General features: G+C 38.2%; 2 protein-coding genes and 2 pseudogenes across 2 annotated transcripts; 1 reads left to right on the top strand and 3 right to left on the bottom strand.

The window, feature by feature from the left end:
• Window positions 1-2,434: 2,434 nt before the first annotated feature.
• Window positions 2,435-5,439, bottom strand: LOC121750839 (annotated as a pseudogene).
• Window positions 5,440-6,437: 998 nt separating this feature from the next.
• Window positions 6,438-11,983, bottom strand: LOC121752497 (annotated as a pseudogene).
• A 2,670-nt stretch (window positions 11,984-14,653) lies between these two features.
• On the top strand, window positions 14,654-15,756 carry LOC121751189 (BURP domain-containing protein BNM2A-like). Its single transcript, XM_042145904.1, has 2 exons — window positions 14,654-14,813; window positions 14,876-15,756. The coding sequence occupies exons 1-2, from the start codon at window positions 14,772-14,774 to the stop codon at window positions 15,638-15,640; spliced, it is 807 nt and encodes a 268-aa protein (XP_042001838.1). The 5' UTR covers window positions 14,654-14,771; the 3' UTR covers window positions 15,641-15,756.
• An 81-nt stretch (window positions 15,757-15,837) lies between these two features.
• LOC121751188 (rRNA-processing protein UTP23 homolog) lies at window positions 15,838-18,677 on the bottom strand. Its single transcript, XM_042145903.1, has 6 exons — window positions 18,318-18,677; window positions 18,096-18,176; window positions 17,119-17,239; window positions 16,669-16,959; window positions 16,475-16,540; window positions 15,838-16,069 (listed from the first exon to the last, which is right to left on the bottom strand). The coding sequence occupies exons 1-6, from the start codon at window positions 18,506-18,508 to the stop codon at window positions 15,968-15,970; spliced, it is 852 nt and encodes a 283-aa protein (XP_042001837.1). The 5' UTR covers window positions 18,509-18,677; the 3' UTR covers window positions 15,838-15,967.
• Window positions 18,678-20,671: the final 1,994 nt, after the last annotated feature.

Below are 20,671 nucleotides of genomic sequence, written 5' to 3'. Positions count from 1 at the left end.
AATTGCCCTCAATCTATGAATTACATTTTTGAATTCTCATAAAATTAGGGTATCTAAGTATTGGGTATGATATTTTTTCTACTTTACTCAAATATTGGGTACGATATTTTACTATAGTTCGAAAACCTGAAATGATATTTTCCACTTTCACTTTTTCAATCATTCAAATCCTCTTTTTTATCTATTTCTCTTAAATTTTAAAAATTAAAAGTTAAATTAAAAAAATAATATGAAAATTCCTTATTATGCTTTTCGTTTTTATTTTATTTTTTAGTAATGTGAATTGACACGTGGAGGCTCACGATTGAGTAGCTACATTGTATCAAACCAAAGAAGAGTTTTTCGCCTTTTGTTGATGGTTTTGCGAATTGAAAATAGAAAAAAATGCAGGCAACGTGGCGGCTTATGATTGGGCAACGGCATAGCCGTTGCCTTTGAATTATTATTATTTTTTATTTTAAAAATCATTTTTAAATTATATAAAATGATTTAAAAAAAATTCCAAATCCCAAAAATATGGCCGTTTTTTTCCCCTTTTTTCTGAATTTTTTTGAGTTTTTTTTTTTTTTTTTCCCCCAAAATCATCTATAAATACACACATTCATCATCCATTTATCACATCAATTCATCTCCCATTCATCTCTCATTCTTAAAATTCTCATACAAACTATCAACACATTCATCCCTCATTCAAAACCTCAAATGGATTTCACCCATATTATGGCGGAAGCGGAACGCGAAGAACAAGAATATTACGAACAACATCGTGCCGCTTATGAAGCATATGTCACGGCGAATACCCCCGCTCCTCCTCCTCAACGAACCAGATCAAATCGGCGCTATATCCATCGTGACCGGGAGGGAGCCCACGAAAGGCTCGTTGCCGACTACTTTGCCGACCAGCCGCGGTTTCCGGCAGATTACTTCAGGCGCTGTTTTCGCATGTCAAAGCGCTTGTTCATGCGAATTGTCAACACATTGTCCGCACGTGTTGAATTCTTCCAAACAGGTCAAGATGCAGCCGGCCGGCAAAGTATCACGCCGTTGCAGAAGTGTACGTGTGCCATCCGACAACTCGCTACTGGGCAAACGGCCGACATCTTCGACGAGTATTTGCATATCGGTGAGTCCACTGGAATCCTTTGTCTAAAGAATTTTTGCGAGGGCGTTCGTTCAGCTTTCGGGGATGAATTCCTTCGGGCACCCAGCACCGATGATTGCCAACGGTTGCTGCGTCTTCACGAATCAGTCCATGGCTTCCCCGGAATGCTTGGCAGCATTGACTGCATGCATTGGAGGTGGAAGAATTGCCCGAATGCTTGGAGGGGGCAACACTTAAGCGGTCACAAAGGCGGCGGCCCAACACTTATCCTTGAGGCGGTCGCCGACTATCGCCTATGGATTTGGCATGCATATTTCGGCCTTGCCGGAGCCAACAACGACTTGAACGTGCTCTATTCTTCACCACTCTTCAATGATGTGATGAATGGTGTAGCACCGGCGATCGACTTCACCATCAACGGAAATACATACCACATGGGTTACTATCTCGCCGATGGTATCTACCCAAGGTGGTCGACGTTCGTGAAGACGCTCCACAACCCGCACGATCCGAGGCGGGTTCTTTTTGCGCAGCGTCAAGAGTCCGCGCGGAAAGACGTTGAAAGAGCCTTCGGGGTCCTTCAAGCCCGATTTAACATTGTGAAGGCCCCGGCTCGGCTGTGGTACGTGAATAATATCGCCGACATCATGTTCACGTGTATTATCTTACACAACATGATTATAGCCGACGAAGGGCCAAGGGCGGCTAGCTTCTACGACGAGGATGAAGCCGGAAGCTCAACAGCGAGGTCTCCCCCACGCCGAGGTGAGCATACGACGGTTGGCCAGAGGATCGAGACAAGGCACACAATGCGCGATACCCGAACCCACATTCAGCTACAAGAAGACCTAATCAAACACATGTGGGCGAAATTCGGCAACGAGTAGTGGTTTTTTTAATTTTTAGTATTTTAATTATGTAATTTTTAATTTTTAGGATTTTAATTATGTCGTTTTTTATTTTATTTGTCATTTGTAATATTATTTATGTTTTTTAATGAATTTTAGTATTATGGAAATGTTTATGTTTAATTGAATATTAAATTAATTGTGCTCGTCCTTGCAGAAGAGCACAGCACAGTTGTGGGTGTTGTGCTCTTGCCAGAGAGCAGACATGAATAGTACCGCCCGGGCCCACAACCGTGCCGCTGGCAAGAGCATGGTTGTGGATGCTCTTAAGCCCCTATCAAATTCATTTTTTAAATTCTTTTCTATAATAAAGTTTTATAATTTAATCATATTTTATATAAATAATTATATAAAAGTCACTATTCATAGTATAGTATAATAGAGGCATGATGAAACAAAATCGACTAAGTAGTAAACATGAATGTAAGACAAAAATTACATTGCATGGCATTTATAACATTTTTAAAATGTGAAATTTAAAAAGGCTACAATATTGTACGTCTTTAACCATCACCTCTCACGTCCGAGCAAATAACAAATTTCGCCTATATATGTATTGCAAGTGTACAACATACACGTATCATCAACTCAATTCTCAACTCTTTCAACTCCTCGGCCGCACCGACTCTCCCGAGTCGAACTCTTGGCTCGACAACGCGCCCTTACCGAACTTCCTCAAGTCGTAGTCCGAGCCGCTGGTAGAGAGCGTCGACGTCACCTTCGCACACGCGTTTAGGACCTCCAGAGACACGTCCCCTTCCAAAGCTCGTACGATCTATATAGCAAGAATCAATACTTAATTAAAAGACATTCATAACTTACTAATCATGTTAAGATAGCTAAAGTGAAAAAATAGCTAATATCAAAGTGTTAGAAATGAGTCACACCCCCCTTAAAAAGCCTGTACAGGGAAGGGTTATCCGCTTATTTATAGAGGTGTCAGGATCACTAATTTGCCGATAAGACAAGAAGGGGTTTCAATACAAACCTGGCTCATTTTAGGGCGTCCTCTAGCAGAATGTCTAATGCAAGCGCCGGCGCATGACACCATGTGAAGCATTTCTGTTCGATCGTAGTTGTCTCCCTAATCGCGGATCGACCAATTCCTCAAAGCTGCCTCCTTCTTGAACTTGTGCCAGAATAGGCCTAGCCTGCATTCACGAGACCAAATTAAACCGGTTCACATATATAAACTGCGAAATCAAAACTCAATTACCCAGTCGACTAAGCTATCGTCATCACTGTGGATATCGACAGGCCTTCTTCCGGTTATGAGCTCTAGCAGCATGATTCCGAATGAGTAGACGTCAGACTTCTCGGTCAATTTCCCGCTCGATGCGTATTCAGGAGCCAAATACCTAATATCAATTCATATTTTAACTCCTATGTATTTTGAAATTAGTGCAAGGTAGTAACAATTTAATTTCATTGCTTTTAATTTTTACCCAAATGTTCCCATGATTCGAGTTGATACGTGAGTGTAGTTGTCGTTTGAAAGCTTGGCCAATCCAAAGTCTGCTACCTGCATTCATACAACATGATTTATTAATTAATATTCAAACATGCATGCAGCATTTACTAAGAGACTTACCTTTGCTTCAAAATTTGAGTCTATTAAAATGTTGGCAGTTTTTATATCTCTGTGGATAATGCGAGGATGGCCTGCATATTAATCAAATAATAAGTTTTAAGATTATGATAAAATATTAGTATGAAATAAAATGTGTTTTCAAATACTAACAATCCTCGTGAAGGTATGCGAATCCTTTAGCAGATCCCAGACCAATCCGGTGTCTCGTAGGCCAATCCATAACCGGACGACCAGCTCCTGCGTTTGTGTTTGGGAGGGAAGATGAATAAGACAAAACATGATAAAAAAAACAAATACACATTTTGATTTTAGATCAGATAACTTGGGGATAGAGGAGTTACCATGAAGATGATATTCAAGGGTGCCGTTAGACACGAATTCATAGACGAGCAGTCTTTGAGCTCCGGTGGTGCAATAACCGACCAGCGACACCAGGTGTTTGTGGTGCACTCTGCTAATAATATCGACCTCCGCGTGAAACTCGCGGTCGCCCTGCCCGCTGTTGGATTTAAGGCTTTTTACCGCTACTTCCTTCCCGTTGGGCAGCACGCCCTTGTGCACGTACCCGAAGCCCCCTTGCCCCAGCAGATATTCCTGGGCGAACCCGCGCGTCGCCGCAGCTAAATCTTCGTACGTGAAGCTGCTCTGGCTGAACCCTAGCGACGGCGCCGGTGACGGCGCCCCCATTCCACCTTGGTATGGCCCTGAGAATCCGGCCGAGCTCATGTCCTGGCTTGTAAGTGCTGGCGGAGGAGGCGGCGGCACTGGCCTCCAACCGTATTCAGAGCTCACGTTGGCGCTCCCCGGCGGAGGCGGTACGTGGATCTTCACCATGTATTCCGACGAAGGGTTATTATAGTAATTATCTGCACGGAAACAAACCGTTTGTTTTGTGTTTTGTCAAATTGATTCGAAAATTGAATTATTAGCATTTAGAAATTGGGGGATTTTATTTTACTCATGTTTTGGGGAGGATTGTTGTTGTAGTATCTGATCTCCGGATCAGCCCTCGTTTTCTTCTTCTTTCTCAAACAACAAATCATTAGAGCTACAAAAACGAAGAGCAGTAATGCTGCTCCAGCAGCCGCAGCTGCGATTATGGCCGTTTCATTCGTATCGTAACTTTTCCCCGATGAATCCTCTAATTGCGGATCGCTCTTTTGGCGATCGTTTTTAGATCGCGGCGGTGGCTGGTGTGATTCTCCGGATTTCCTCGGCGGCGGCGGAGATTTGCTTTTGTCATTTCCAGACGGCGGCGGCGGACTATGAGAGGATTTGTCACCACCAGATCCCGATGGAGGCGGAGGCGATGAGGGTTTAGGAGGCGGAGGTGATTCAGTGGGGGTCGGTGGTGGTGGGGACGACTGCGTTGGAGTGGGCGGTGGTGGTGAAGTACCGGTAGACGGTGGTGGCGGTGATTGAGAATCCGCCGCCGGCGTTGAGTCAGGTGGTGGCGATGGACTCGTAGTTGAATCCGACGACATTATTACTAATTTCTAAAATTCAAAAGAAAGCAACACGCATCCCTACCGATCTCCCAATCAGGTAAACCCTGATCAAAATTCACATCTCGTTAAACCAAATATTCATAAAATAAACACAAATTAACGTCTGCAAAATTCAAACTTTTGCAGACGGAGGAGTTAATATGATTAGAGAACAATTGACTACTAAGGAATTGTGCTAGGTAGAATTATTTATTTATTTATTTTAAGTTTTGAAGGCAAAAAAAACAAGAGGGAAATTGAAGTAGAGAGAAAGAGGAGATACCTTTAGGAGAAAGGCAGGTTAGTTTGAGAAAGAGAGGAGAGAAGAGAAGAAATGGAGCATGGGGTTAGTTACAACAAAGACAAAAAATATGGTTGCAATTACATCCTTGTAAATCTCCTACCAAAATGGGAATGGAACTCATATTTCTATTTTTGGATTCTTACTTGGTCAATCTTTTCCAAACAATTCATTTTTTTTAATCTATTACATTAATGGTAGTATTTGATTTAGCGTGTGTAGTAGTATTTTGCATGCATGGTATAGCTTGTTGGATATGTGGAGTGGAATTGTGGGAACTAAAAATATACAATTGGTTATTCATTATTGACTGCCATACATAACTTAGGTCCATCAAACAAAATACTAACTTTATTATAAGAGTTAATTCTTTGTAATAGAAATGAGAAAATTAAATAAGAGGGAAATTTATGTTTTATTGACATTACATTGAACTTTTTTATCCTTCACTATCGAAACATATACAGATGCTATTTGATGGTTTGATTCTGCAATCAAATTTGAAATTACACAACCAAATTTAACTAAAATACAGCACTCACTAAAATTTACCGCTCACTTTTCTTCTATTCCTTAAAGCTAATGTCGATTCAAAGTTTAATCTACAACGGAGGGATTATTTGGTAGTTAATTCATCTGTTATCTCAGCCTCATTTCAAATCTCCAAATCGTACCACAGCATCTCAAACAGAAGCTTTGTTCCATACTCAAATCAAACTACAATTTAATTAATTTATTTATTTCATATTCTTTTAGTTATTCTTCAATTCCATATTTTATAAAATTAAAATACTAATTGAATATAAAAATAGTGCTAAAGATAAATAAATTTCTTTGGTGAAATGCGTTGGCGACTCCCGATCTAGAACCAACTTCTTCATCCGCACAGCCAGTTACGTTGTGTCGTTCATATTTATCAGATTATGCAACATAATACATGTGTTACATCGTAGATGCATGATTGATACCACATGCATGTTTTTACCTTCTGTGTTGCATCCTACTTTTGAGCAACTAATTATCTCCTTCGGTTAATAAGAGAGAGCAGTTAGTTAATCAATAATTTCATTTTTACATGCTCGAGCATGTTGGAAAAATATAAATTATACAATACACAACTACTACAGATGGTTTTGTTTTGAGTGGCGGTGATGTAAATTATGGCAATTTTACAGTATCCAGCAGCAGTTATAATCTACAAAACCAGATTCATATCACTCACACGAAACGCATCCCTGAAGCTTTTCCTTCCATGCCAGGTCCTTCGCATTGCTGGGATTCTCTTAAGCTGCCCTCCATCTTGGATCATTTTCAGCTGATTTTGGTTCATGTTCGATAAAATGTTCTACAAGCCCGGTCGGAGTGTAATTGCATTGTCAAAGCATAAGCCCTCTTTCACCACCACAACATCATTTACAAATCAGCCTGATTAGCAATTTTGGGAATTTCAGTCAATAAAACATGCTTGTACAGCTAGGCCATAAAAAGAGAAATTTATGCAGAAATACTCACTTGGTAGAAGTGAAAGTGTGCAGACATTTGGAGCATAAGATGATTGGCAGTAAACTCAGGGGCTACTCCATGCCAACTGAACTTCCTGTGGCATTTCCAGTCAACATAGTGCTTGAAGTAGGATTCGGTGGCATCATTGGTCTTGAAAACTGGTGGCCGAAGGGAGTTCATGCCCATTAAGGTTCTAGAGGCCGCGTTGGGGAAAGCAGCTGATGCCCTGTTGGGAGGTAGATTCTGTGAAGCTAGACGAGCTGATCCCGGTGGCATCCCAAATCGTGTTGCGATTATCTGTGCTCTCTCTTGTAAGAGCCTCTGTTTCGACCGATCCAACAGTTCCCTAACCCTCAGTCCTACGTTTTCCATATCAGCAAAGAAAGCCAACTTGGTCTCTAGCTTGTACAACTGCAACCAAAGCAGTAAGCTATACAAGGTGCATATAAACAGATAAAATAGTACTTCATCAAACCCTAGTATGACCTCAATGACAAGAAAAAGAAAGCTTCAAGACACTGCACAATTGCAAGACATTTATCAAAAACCAGTTTACTTTCCAGGTATACCTGTGAGGGGTTCACATCAAATAACTTGCAACCACAAAAATACCTGCTTTTCTATTAGAAATGTGGAAAGCTGAAGTATTTGATCTTCTTCTTGATCGGCAAGAAGTTTTGCTTTCACTGCTCCAGCTGATAGGGCAGTCACTGCAGCTCGTTTTAGCTTCTCATCAGAATCAAGATATTTTTTTGTCGCTTCAGAATTTTTCTTTTCATTACCACTTCCATCAGCTTCTCTATCACCTACTTCATCAAATAGACGCTGTTATGTAGTTCCATCTCAAGAGGTAATAAGCATTTATATTTCAGGCAATGCGACACTTTTTTATAGCTGATGCAATGAACTCAGTTGAAGAATCTTCCGTCCATTAGACAGGTTAATCACCTTAATGATGAAAACAAGTTTTTTTTTAAAAAAGCAAAATGCAAAATCAATACCTGTAATGTTGTCTTTTTCAGTTGAATTGGAGATAACCAATGCATCAGCCTCTTTATTTCCAGAAACAGGTCCCATATCTTCTTCTTTAATAGGCTCTTTAGAGTGAGAGAGATCCACAGCTACACCTTCTGCTTCTGTGGCAGAACTTGATTGAAGCTCAGTTTGAGATGTTGAGACTGCTGGTTCTTCAGCATCTGTTTCATTTGGCAAATCAGAGCTACCAGGGGCACTCTGTGAGTTTGGTTTTGCATCCTCCTCCATAGCCACTACATCAGGTTCCTTAACAGTATCAGATCTGTCTGTACTGTCAGGTTTGGGAGAAGCTGCATCATTCCGGTCCTTAGAAGAATTATCCTTTCCTCCATTATTTTCTTCAGGAGCAGGATCCTTGTTGCCATCATTTCCATCATCAGGTGAAACAACTGGATTAGGATTTTCCTCTAGTTTTTCATCATTTTCATCCTTATCCTTCTGAGGTTCTTGCTCTGGTGCTTTAGTAGAAATTCTGCAAATTCACAATTCAAAAAAGGAACACAATCAAGAGTCTAACTGGTTTCAAGTATTAAAATGACAAAGAAACATTGAGAAGCACGTACTCTTCGGCATCAGCCGTACTCTTCTTGTCATTTGGAGGATCTTCCAGAGGGATGCAGTGCCTGGCAGCAAGCTGCTCACTGAATAACCGTTAGAGAGAGATTTCAATAGGCTACAAACTGATGCATTGGCAATGTTAGGGTCCACCAGTCGTACTAGAAATGCAGCCTGAAATAGAGAAACTTATCAAGTTGAAGTAGAATGTAAACAAAGTTAAAATGCAGAATATTTTAACTAATAGAACTCAATTTTATTTAAGTTTGGTCATTTGAAAAAGATTCCAAGCAAATACAGACAAGAGGGAAACACAAGAAAAGCCAAGCTTGATATATAAATAATTTAGGAGTAACGGACTAACAACCACATACCAATGTCATCACAGGGTTACCAGCTTCAGCTAAGCATAATTTATCTCCAGGTGAAGGAAAAGAACACACGGCTTCAAATGCTTCCTTGAGAGCTTTCAATGCAAAGCTCTCTCCAGCTTCAGGACTCGCTTCTGATTCCTTGACCTCATTAACCTTTGAGATAACCATTGGACAGGATGAGTCCTGATTGTCGGTACTCCCACCTTGGCTCTCATCTTTAGGAGCAGCATCACTATCTTTGTCAGCTTCAGGTGTGGAGTCCTTATTACCGATGGAATCTGGTGCCCCCATTTTCCTTAGGAACGTCATTGTTTTCATCATCGTGATTGAAAAAGGTATCTTCAATTGGCATTTGAACAAAGTGCAAGATACACTGAGCTTTTGTCTTCGTTGCAACATGCTCAGCAATCTCGCTCCAATTATCTCTAAATAATTCTATAGCTTCAAGCAGAAGAAGAGTTTCTTGATCTGTCCATTTCCCTCCACTAGCACCACTAGCATCTGGTGGTTCCATAAGAATGAAATCTAGTGGGGACATATCTGACCCAAACTTCCCATTGTTATAACACTCAGCACAGAGATCAAAATCTGCCTGTTTACATGTCCGATTCAGTAATAATAAGCATATCATAGAACTACGGGCACTCAAGGGCATAAAACTATGTCTATAATGTGATAGAAATACATGTTTGGACTCGCTAGCAGAATGAAGCAACTTCTACTTTACACATAGTCATGAAACTAGTCCAAAGAGCTATTGACCAGAAAGAAATGAAAACAATCACGAATTTTAGATGTTGGCCACCTCTAAAATCAAAGTTTAGGTGTTCGCAACACTCATAAACAGAAATAATTAATTTGTTTCTATAATAAAGAGCTGACGTAATTCTACACTATTACATATTGATATAAGGTTTCCCTTCTAGTGAATATTTTTTAATAGCATTGAAGGGACAACACTACATTATCTTTTAAACTGATGCAAATTCAAGCCCAATAATAACAACCAGATATCCAAAGATTTTATCTATCTTTGATCATTAGGAATTAAGTGTGGCCTAACATATTAAAACCACTACTTCCAAATTAAATGGAATTTCTTGGTTCCAAGCCATGCTTGTAGCCTAAGTACACAGACATGATACTTCTTAGTTCCAAGCGATGCTTGAAGATGAAGGGACCTATTACACAGAAATGATGCCAGGTGCTGAAAAATATACTCAAGCGAAACACAAATCCTCATAAATGCATATAACAACAGAACAAGCATTCAGAAAGAAAGGAACTTCAATGTCAAAGACAAGAAACCTGCTTCTGGCAGTGATATCGCTTCCGTGAACAATCCGCTGAACAAGAGTTACAATGGTACTCGACAGAAGGGCCTTCAGACTTCACTAGTTCATCAGTGACAACAGTTTCTGGAAGCAAACCAGACGAAAAGGATGGACTGTTCATGTTCATCCTGGTAACAATTGGATTCCATGATTGCACCGCTTCAAATTTAAAGAGTTTTTCAACCAATGATTCAATTTTCCCAGATTCATCCTTGTTAGCATCCACATCAACATTAATAGCAGCAGGCTCCCGGTCTGGGAAAGGATGGTAATTAATCAATCCCCAGTAATCCAGAAACTCCATCACCTCTTGCCTAGCATCAGGTTCTCCAACAGTAAGTTCAGACAGATGCTTCAGCTCAACTTTTGCATCAGGATCCAGGTGGAACTTTTTCATTATCCAATTGCGTATCTCCATATATATTTCCTGAGTCCTACTTTCTGATTTCCCATTGAAGAATGAAGGCAGCATTCTCTCTTCCAGTGGATGGATTTTTGTCCATGAAAACCAACCTGAAACACAAGTACATTTAGAAAAATATTCTACTGAAATCCAACACAAATTGACTTTTGGAAATTTCTAATAGAAACGACAAAAGGAACTTCGAATGCTTCAATCCGATAGTACTTATCCTCCCACGAAAACACTGACATGGACCAGAGGATAAAGAGAAAGGTCTTCAAGAAAAAGATGCTGCATTTACACCTGAACTGAGCTTTCCTTAATCTTAAGCCACTAATATAATGATGGAAAGTAGCTGCAATAGCACAAAAGCTCAGAGCAGAATACCCTCGCTGACTGAAGACCTATATAAGGTGATAGTCTTACTTAATGACAACCTCAGCAAATAAGAGAATTGCTTACCCAATACTTCCATTTACTTTCCTCATCAAATTCCAAATTTGGGGAAAAGATCAAGCTTTTATTATCCATGAATGACTTCACTAGTAAAGGCGGCAAATTCGACTCCCTAATTCCTAGTATATGAAAAAATGTTGGTGGAAAAACAATCTCCAATTACCTTACAAAACCCTAGTTTCGAGGGAACCATAGAATCAAGCTCCGGATGAGAATAATTCACCACAAAATACAAAGAAGACTACCTTTTTCTCAAAATAACCTAACTGCCACTCTAAACCTTTAGTTCAACTATCATGCATTCCAAACCTATTTCCCCAAATCAGAAAACTAGAGTGTGAGCAATGTTGCCCTAAATTCGACAATCACTCGTCTCAGTGTGTAAAACAAACAAGCACGGCGAGAAACACCGTAATTCAAATCACTGACTCACCGGCATGAATAGGCACCACGTGAGCACTCGCATCTCTCGATCTAATCGCTTCATACTCAGCCTCAATCTTCGCCTCCATTGCCTCCCAATTCTCGGTCAGTCTACTCATCTCATCAGCCCTTGCCGCCGCCGCCTCCCGAGCCTCCACCTCGCTCTTCAGCAAAGCCGCCTCAGACAAGCTGCTGCTATTGTACGGCTGCACGCGCGCCCTAGTGCACGGCCCAATCATGTGGATCGGAGAGAACGGAACCGCCGGAGGCTTCTCCCTCGCCTGTCTCTTCGAAGAAGCCGTTTGAGAAGCCGAGCTTCCGCCGCTGTTGTTGATGGGGGCCGATTTCCTCTTCTGGCCGCCTCTCCGCCGAGAAGTCGGCTGCTCCGACGGTGAAGCCTCCATCGCCGACACCGTCGGAGACGAATTCGCGGCGGAGTCTCTTCGCTTTTCATCCATTGCTTGAGAGCTCCGCTTTCAGTCGACTCTGTCAGATACGTACATTTCTGCTGTATCTATCTATATAGGACTTATCCTCTGCGACGCCCGCCTACGGTAATTTTCTCGTTCAACGTGAAACGCTTTGTGTGCCGTTGATTCATCTGGCGCTGAGATATCAATGGTTCTGATATTCTGACTATAAATGTGTCGGTAGTCGCTATATTTAAACAAAATCGCTGAGAACTGTTGCGCTTTCATAGTCGTCGTTCGTTGACTGTGTATGTATGTATGTAAAATGTTAGTATTAATCGTAGTATTATATTTGAATTCTGTTTTAATTTGAGAAGAGTTATACAGCATATTTGTATTGTGAGAATGAGTGTTTTTCTGGTTGCCCTTATAATAAATGGCGTCTTGGTAAATACAGAAAGGCGATGCAACAAATATCTTCATCTTATTCTCAACGAAGATGGGTATAAGAGTGGTCTATACATGATTGTCCATATGTCATATGTGGTCATGCTTTTTGAGATACGGCGGCATATTAAATTTGATGGAATGAGTATTCCGTACATCAACTCTAAACTTTTGTTGAGTAGTAACATTGATGCACGACTTTGAAATAGATAGTTGGTTCATTTGGAAAGGAGATGTCAGTTTGTTTTTAAAGGATAAAAAGTAAAGTTGAAAAGAATCATGGTTCAGATTATCAATAGTCAAGACTGCTGAAAAGTTTAGTTTTATATATGGAATACGCATAGGAGCTATGAGTATGGCTATGCTGATTGGATGGAAACCTCCACAAGTGGATGCGGTCAATTTTAACACAGATGCTTATATTGAAGGGGATTCGGGGATGAGCTTTTGGTGGAGGGCTTTTTCAAAATGATCTATGGGGTTGGAGACTTGGATTTGTTGTTAATATTGGGAGCTGCTCCATCTTGATGGCGGAAATTTGGTGCATTTTCTATAGGTTAGAGCTGACCAAGGTTTGGGATTTTCAAAAACTAGAGTTAGAGAGTAATAGCTTTGTTGGGGTGTCATGATTATGGACGACCTCAACTAATTGTCGTTCCTTAGTATTAAAGGTGTGTGACATCCTTCAAGATTTTGACTCAATTGTGGTTCGACATGTGTATAAAGAATATAACTTTGCAACAGATTTTTTGTCACAAATGTTTTGTCACGTTTTGCTGATAGTTTTTCTAAAGGAGTATGTTTTAAAGGCACAGACTTTTGAGTTAAGTAGTTGGTTGATCCATGATAATATAGGTGTTTCTTACATTAGTCACTTTGTGTTAGTTTTCAGATTTTATCTTCTTTTCTTTACCATTGTTTTAAAAATTTATGAAACGTATATTTGTAGAGGTATATCAGGCTTGAGCAAATTCATTTAATTCAATAATTTTGGTTTAATACTAATATTATTTGAATATTGACGTTGATGCTAACAAGGATGAATCTGGGAAAATTGTTCAATCATGTTATGATTATTATTTCAAAAAAAAAAGATACAGTATCAAATTTCAGAAACATAATTTATAAAAAAAAATAAACCGTAAATTAAATTAAATCAAATCAGATAAATGTAATTTGATTCAGGATTTAAATCAAATTGTGAACACTCTTAAGTAGGCAAGTTAAATTGAAAAGTTGTAAACTTGTAGTACTAAAAAAATCAAACTGCTCAAATAAGTATCGCCCCAAATAACTGAGAAAACATACGCGGTTAATTTGGGGGCCCTTATTTTACAAATATAAATCGACCCCTACATTATTTTCAATACATAGAGATGGAAAAAATATAATGATAAGCGACAGTTTTCAAAATATAATTAAGCCCACCAACTTGTACTATAATGAAATGAAGATTCTACGTAAATTGTGATTTAGATCGAGTTTTTATTATGATAAATCTAGATTATTATTGCCTTTGAATATATGACTAAAGCCTAAATTATTCATGAATTCTATGATCATTTTTATTGCCTCTGAAAGGATAGATATAATAATGGCGGTAGATCGTAGATGTTAACGTATGATTTTGAAAGCAATCGAAAGCTATATGCTTGGTCCAAATCATGCCAATAGTTTGTTCACCTGCAACGTATATAAATATTAGTATTAACTGGATATTATCTACAGAGAATAAAATAGATCATCTCAATCACATTTTTGTATCTTACGCAATAAATTAAACCTACACATATATCAAATTACGAAATTGTCCATATAGAATGAAACAAATAAGAATGGTATGGGTTTACCAATGTTTGCAAGAATATTGGCTTTCATACGTAATAATAGTCTTACATTATTTTTTGAATTACAACTCACATGCACGTCTAAGACAACTCAAATCCTGACATATAGTTAGAGAGAAAGCATCATACTAAGTTACGACCATACTATAATGTTATAGATCATGCAAGCCATTTATCGATTATCCAGTGAAATTGTTGTTCTTTTCTACTAAGAGTTATAGTAAATCGAACATATTTTGTTTTGTATAGTGAAAAATTATGGCTATATACAGAACCTGAAATTTTGGTTATTTTGGGGTGCACATAGTTCTTTTTTACCCTTTTCTTAGTAATAGCTGCATAGGATACCAGATTTACATTGCTAGGTGGATATGTAGTGTTTTTTTAATCAATTGCCTTCTCATTCCCATTGCTCATTATTGATGTGTTTGGGACAAAAAAGTTCATATAATTACAACAATACCTTCAAGCCTGTCACCATCAAGATAGTCCTCAACCAAAAAAAAATTTTAATTGCCACCTAGTACTACTATTTCATTTCAATCCATAGAACATATTGAAATCTGTAGATTTTGCATCAACATAAGAAGTTCAAATGGATGTAAAGCTCCCACTCTGCAGCCTCATCATTCTACTGGTAAACGTTTCAACTCCGAATTTCAATACAAAATCTGGTCCATTTCATGTAATCTGTGACAGATTTGGCAGGCAGCTATTAATGGAAATGGATTGCAAAAAATGGATATGAGAATTGAGCAAGTTCATTCATCACCCCACATGCATCACCACATGGATCCTTCACTCATCGTCTTCTTCTTCGTGGAGGATCTCACGGTAGGAAACACCATCCCCATCTACTTCCCGAGCAGAGGACTAGACTCTGCCTCCGCTCGTTTGCTCCCAAAAGAGGAAGCCGATTCCATTCCCTTCTCATCCGACCAACTCAACCACCTCCTCGAGGTCTACTCTTTCCCCCAGGGCTCGCCTCAAGCCACTGCCATGGAGGACACCCTCCGCCAGTGTGAGACGAAGCCCATCAAGGGTGAGACTAAGACCTGCCCGACATCTTGGGGCTCGATGCTTGATTTTGCTTCTAGCATCATTGGCTCAGGGACCAAGATCAAGATTCTGTCAACCACTCACATCACACCATCCATTGCCGTTCTACAGAAGTACAAGATCATGGGGGTCGTGGAATATCCGGCTTCGAAGGTTGTGGCATGCCATACGATGCCTTACCCTTATGCTGTTTTCTACTGCCATTACCAAGAGAGCCAGAGCAGGGTGTTTAACGTTTCACTTACCGGAGAGAATGGTGACCGGGTAGAAGCAGTTGCAGTCTGCCATATGGATACATCGCAGTGGAGCCACAACCATGTCTCCTTCAAGGTGCTTGGAATCGAGCCAGGCTCCTCCCCTGTGTGCCATTTCTTTCCAGCTGATAACTTTGTCTGTGTACCTTAGGCTGCTTTGATGCAGCAGGCTTGAGCTTGAGCTTGAGCTTGAGCTGCTTAGTCATGCACTTTCGTTCTTCAGTTTATGTAATGATCTTCAATAAAATTGGTGAGAATAATATAGAACATGTGTGCTCATATTTCTAGAGAAAACTACTAATGCAACACAGATAGCGGCGTACATGTCAATTATTTCAATCTCATCTATTGATCAAAAGGAAGATAAATTGATTTCATTTGTATTGAATCGTAACATATCTCTTCAAAACTTTGGGTCACTGAAGGTACAAGCTCTAGTACAAGTCGGAAAGTTTTAGTTGTAGAAATACAATTTGCATCACAACTCAGTGGAAGTCTTGTTTTTCCTCGACCTCTTCCGTTTCCTGTTTCTTGCGCTATTATCACCATCTCCTTCCTGAGACCGAACTTGACTTCTCATCTGATCAATGACACAACAGAGTAGTTAGTAAATAACAGAAGCATAAAAACCCAATCTCAATCAGGAATACACCCAAATATATTTTGGAATTATTGGTTGTATATTATACTACTACATCAATCATAGTCCTGCTAAAAGTTGCAACTAGAAACTCATTGGGTTGATACATGTATTTGAAAAAAGGAACTGATTGACTATATGCCAAGTTTCCTTTGGACTTGATTGAAGTTCAATTGCTCACACAATTGATTAGACTCCAGTGAAATCAACAATATGCTAATTATCATTTCCAAACTCCAAATAAAACTAAGTCTATTACCATGTTTGGGTAGAAAAAAAAAGCAACATTGATATAATGATACTTCCCAGATGATTATTAGCAGGCAAAGTGCATTTTAAATGGACCTTTTGTGAAGCAGTATCTGTATTTCCTTGTTTCTTTTTCTTCTTGCATGATAGAGGATTTGGGCCCTGGACAAGACAACAATAGTGCATAAACAAGGTATTCATTAGACAATACTTAACATTGTTGTCACTGAGATATACTCCATATAGTAGTACTACATAAGAAAGCAAGAGTGAGAGTCCAAATAATTAACCTTAGCTCTCTTCCGCTTGAATTGAGCTTTATCGGCTTTATCAATTCTAGTCATCTTAACATCTGTCCTGGGAATCAGTGTCTCTAAAATCTGTTCTTCTTCTGTTTCAGAAGAATTCCTTCCTTCATCATTAGCTACCTTTTTCTTCTTTAACTTTAGCATCTTCAACTCCAACTCAGTCATACGTGACCGTTCCTCTTCAGCAGCCTTTGCAGACTCTTGCTGAAAAGCTGAAGGGCGTTCAAGAAAGAGAGCATTTCTGAGAGCATATACTAGAGGCACACCTGGAATCTGCCCGCTAAAAGTTAGTAAATGGCAGTTAAGAAGTATGTATGACTAAGACAAGTCGTATATTCGTATGTAGCATTTAAGATAAGGAGATGTTTACTTCTTGAGACACATTCATATTAAAAAAATATTTCACGATTATTCTAACATTGAAATAGGAACCTGTTGAAACTTTTTCCTCAGCTCCGCATCCTGTGTGGCGACAAAGAAATGCTCAGTGTTTTTTTCTCCAATAACTTCTGTTATGCATGCTATAGCACTCTTCCGCTTTTCATGATCACATCTATAAAACAGAAACATTACCATTCAGAGACAAAGTTCAAACAGTTTGCAAGACACTCTCATTCCAGGTTTCAATCTATAAATGTTGAAGGATGATTAATAGTTAATGTGAAAGAATGACCCTAAGAGCAACCAAAAGGGTCTTATAGTGGGATGAGTAAATAAGGTAAATTATTCAAAGGGAAAAGATCTATGAGACAATTCTTTTTTGGATAGTTTCTTAATTAAAACTGACTAGCCATATGAAGCTTGTCATAGTACATAGCAACATTGTCACACAATGACTGGAATACAGTACCATACTCAAATCACAAATTCCCTATCTAACTTACAACGCCCAGAGCCTTTCATATGAATTGCAATTATGCAACTATAGTCCATCTTAATCTAGGATCAACAAGAGAACTCAAACAGAAAAGAGAACAAACACTGGATTCAAATGGTGATTGGTGAACTGGTGATTTGAATGTGAGGCTGTCCGTAGCTTGAGATAGCATAGCATGTTCTAATATATCAAGTTTATACTTTTTTTTATCATTTCCACATATCTTCAATTTATCAAAGCAAAACCACGGCCCTTTTTGTTCTTTGACTACATCCAGACGGACCAGACATGTTTATCTCCTTCTCATCACCGTTAACTCTGAACGACACAAGCGAACTCAAGATTGGGGATGATTCGTTTTCCTCTCCACAATATTGGGCATTAACCCTTCTTAAACATAAATTTCTATAAAATATTTGCTTCACCAATCTGAGAAACAAGTGGCATAGTTTTGAATTTTTTGACCATTAACTAAATGATAGTGAGGACTAAGGATAGCATAACAGGAGGCATAATTTTTGAAAAAACTAACCTTGCAACCATCAGGCTACGCGCAGCATCGACCGAGTCAGAGTAAGAGCTACCGAGGCTTTTCAGCTCCGCAACAACACATCTGCACCAAATAAATAAAAAAGCCCTTTGTTAACCAAATCAATAAATTAAGCTCACAATTCGCGGTCAGAACATCCTAAAAACTACTAATAAAGCATTGAAAAGAAACGCCGCGAAGAGACAATCAAGGCCTGGGCAAGACCTGGTGGTGAATATTTTGACGGGCGCGCCAAGGATATTCGTCAATGCGGTATCAGCTGGAGCAATTACATTTGCTATAAGATGGTGCACGAAGGTCCCGTCGCATAGGACTTTGAACGGCTCCCGAAACCCGAAGCAGGACGTGAAAAATCGCACAGCTTTGCGGTGCCGCTTTTGCTTGGTGAACCTCATATGAACCTAGTAACTTTACCAACAAATGTTAGCTCAGAAAAAGGCAACGCTGGAGAGTTCGTGGAGGAATTTGTTCGCGCTTCAGGGAGAAGGAAACAGAGGAGATGAAGAAATAAGGATGGAGAATTTTCTAGGGCTTTTTCGCTTTCTCTTTTTTCTCATTCAGGCCCAACGATAATTAATATAGATAGCCCACAACTTGTTTATGAAAATTTTAGCTATAAATAATTAAGAGTAAATGCCAAAATTGGTCATGAACATATAGCCATTTTACGATTTTGGTCCTAAACATTATCTTTTGGATTTTTTGGTCCTGCACATATGGACATTTGATCATTTTGGTCCTCCGTCAATATTTCCGTTAAAAACTAACGGTCAACATTATCTTTTGGATTTTTTGGTCCTGCACATATGGACATTTGATCATTTTGGTCCTGCACATATGGAATTTTGATCATTTTGGTCCTCCGTCAACATTTTCATTAAAAACTAACGGTCAACGGCCGATTTTTTACTAAAACAATGGGTTGGGTCGGGTCGTGTTTGGGTCGGGTTTGGGTTATACGTTAAGAAAAAAATAATATTTTCTTAAAATCTAAGCATAATATTCTTAAAAAATTAATTAATATTTTTTAATTAATAAAATTAAAGTATAGTATTTTTTAATTAATTTTTTCATGAATTTGAAGAAAATATTATGCTTAGATTTTATTAAAAATAATTTTTTAATTATTTAATTTTATTATATAGATTTAATATTAATATACTTTAATTTTATTATTTTGATTAAAAAATGATTATTTTAATTTGGTAATTTTTTATTTTATTGTGTAATATCATGTTTAAATCGTATAATAACATCATGTTTTAGTCGTTATAATATTTTTAATCAACAAAAATAACTAAAAATTAAAGTTTTATAATTTTTTAATTAATAAAAAATAATTATTTTTTTTCTTAACGTGTAACCCAAACCCGACCCAAACACGACCCGACCCAACCCATTGTTTTAGTCAAAAATCGGCCGTTGACCGTTAGTTTTTAACGAAAATGTTGACGGATGACCAAAATGATCAAAATTCCATATGTGCAGGACCAAAATGATCAAATATCCATATGTGCAGGACCAAAAAATCCAAAAGATAATGTTGACCGTTAGTTTTTAACGAAAATGTTGACGGGGGACCAAAATGATCAAATTTCCATATGTGCAGGACCAAAATGATCAAATGTCCATATGTGCAGGACCAAAAAATCCAAAAGATAATGTTTAGGACCAAAATCGTAAAATGGCTATATGTTCAGGACCAATTTTGGCCTTTACTCAATAATTAATACACTAACATATTGTATAGTGATAATGATAATTATTAGTAGTATACTTTTTGGCACATAATAACTAAAATAAATTTCTAACATATTCCGTTCAGGCCGATTGTTAGGATATGCCCATAAACTCTCTTCCTCTATCGATTCCACTAAACCATGGTTAATAATGCTAATGTCAAATAGTTTTGATAAGTATAAATAATATAATTTGAATAATGGTACTAATATTTATTAGAATCATAGGTATTTATGCAAAAAATCAAACTTACTAATATTTATATTAAAAAAAATCAAACTTACTAAACAAAATTCTATATTTATGCACCGTTATCGATATTATCAATTTATCATTATATAATTAACGTATTCTCTTGTCAAAGTTGGATACAAATTATAACAAACTCATAATTGAGTGTGTCCCTAATTTATTTTAATAAAATTCGCTTCTTTTATAAAAATATGCCATTATATATATATATACATTTGTGATTACATATAGTCGTCATTTTAAAAAATATGCACGACATCAATAATAAATACTACAAATAATAGTGTAAAAATAAAGGAATATAGGGCCATGATGAACCAACTACGCCATCTAAAAATAGAGAATTACATGTGAAAATTTATTATGATGCACATAGCGATAGCGTAACCATTAACCAAACTCAAAGACTGCGATTTGCTTGATCCATTTTATATTCATGATTGAAGTACATCTTCAATCTTTCAAAGCAAAGCTTGTGGCTTCAATTGTTCAGAATGAACACGACGAGGATGATATATAATGACATTAGGTTTGGTCTCGAAGTTTCTAACAAAACGATCCAAATC

This window comes from Salvia splendens, chromosome 10 (assembly GCF_004379255.2).
Source record: "Salvia splendens isolate huo1 chromosome 10, SspV2, whole genome shotgun sequence".
Classification (NCBI taxonomy): domain Eukaryota; kingdom Viridiplantae; phylum Streptophyta; class Magnoliopsida; order Lamiales; family Lamiaceae; genus Salvia; species Salvia splendens.
The sequence above is the reverse complement of the archived record's forward strand: the minus strand, read 5'-3'. Positions and strand labels throughout refer to the sequence as shown.

Coding starts and splice junctions, on each gene's coding strand:
- LOC121751189 (XM_042145904.1), top strand. CDS start 14,772: ATGGATGTAAAGCTCCCACTCTGCAGCCTCATCATTCTACTG. Junction 14,814..14,875: donor GCAGCCTCATCATTCTACTG/GTAAACGTTTCA, acceptor AATCTGTGACAG/ATTTGGCAGGCAGCTATTAA.
- LOC121751188 (XM_042145903.1), bottom strand. CDS start 18,508: ATGAGGTTCACCAAGCAAAAGCGGCACCGCAAAGCTGTGCGATTTTTC. Junction 18,177..18,317: donor GTCAAAATATTCACCACCAG/GTCTTGCCCAGG, acceptor TATTTGGTGCAG/ATGTGTTGTTGCGGAGCTGA. Junction 16,070..16,474: donor CAGATACTGCTTCACAAAAG/GTCCATTTAAAA, acceptor GTCATTGATCAG/ATGAGAAGTCAAGTTCGGTC.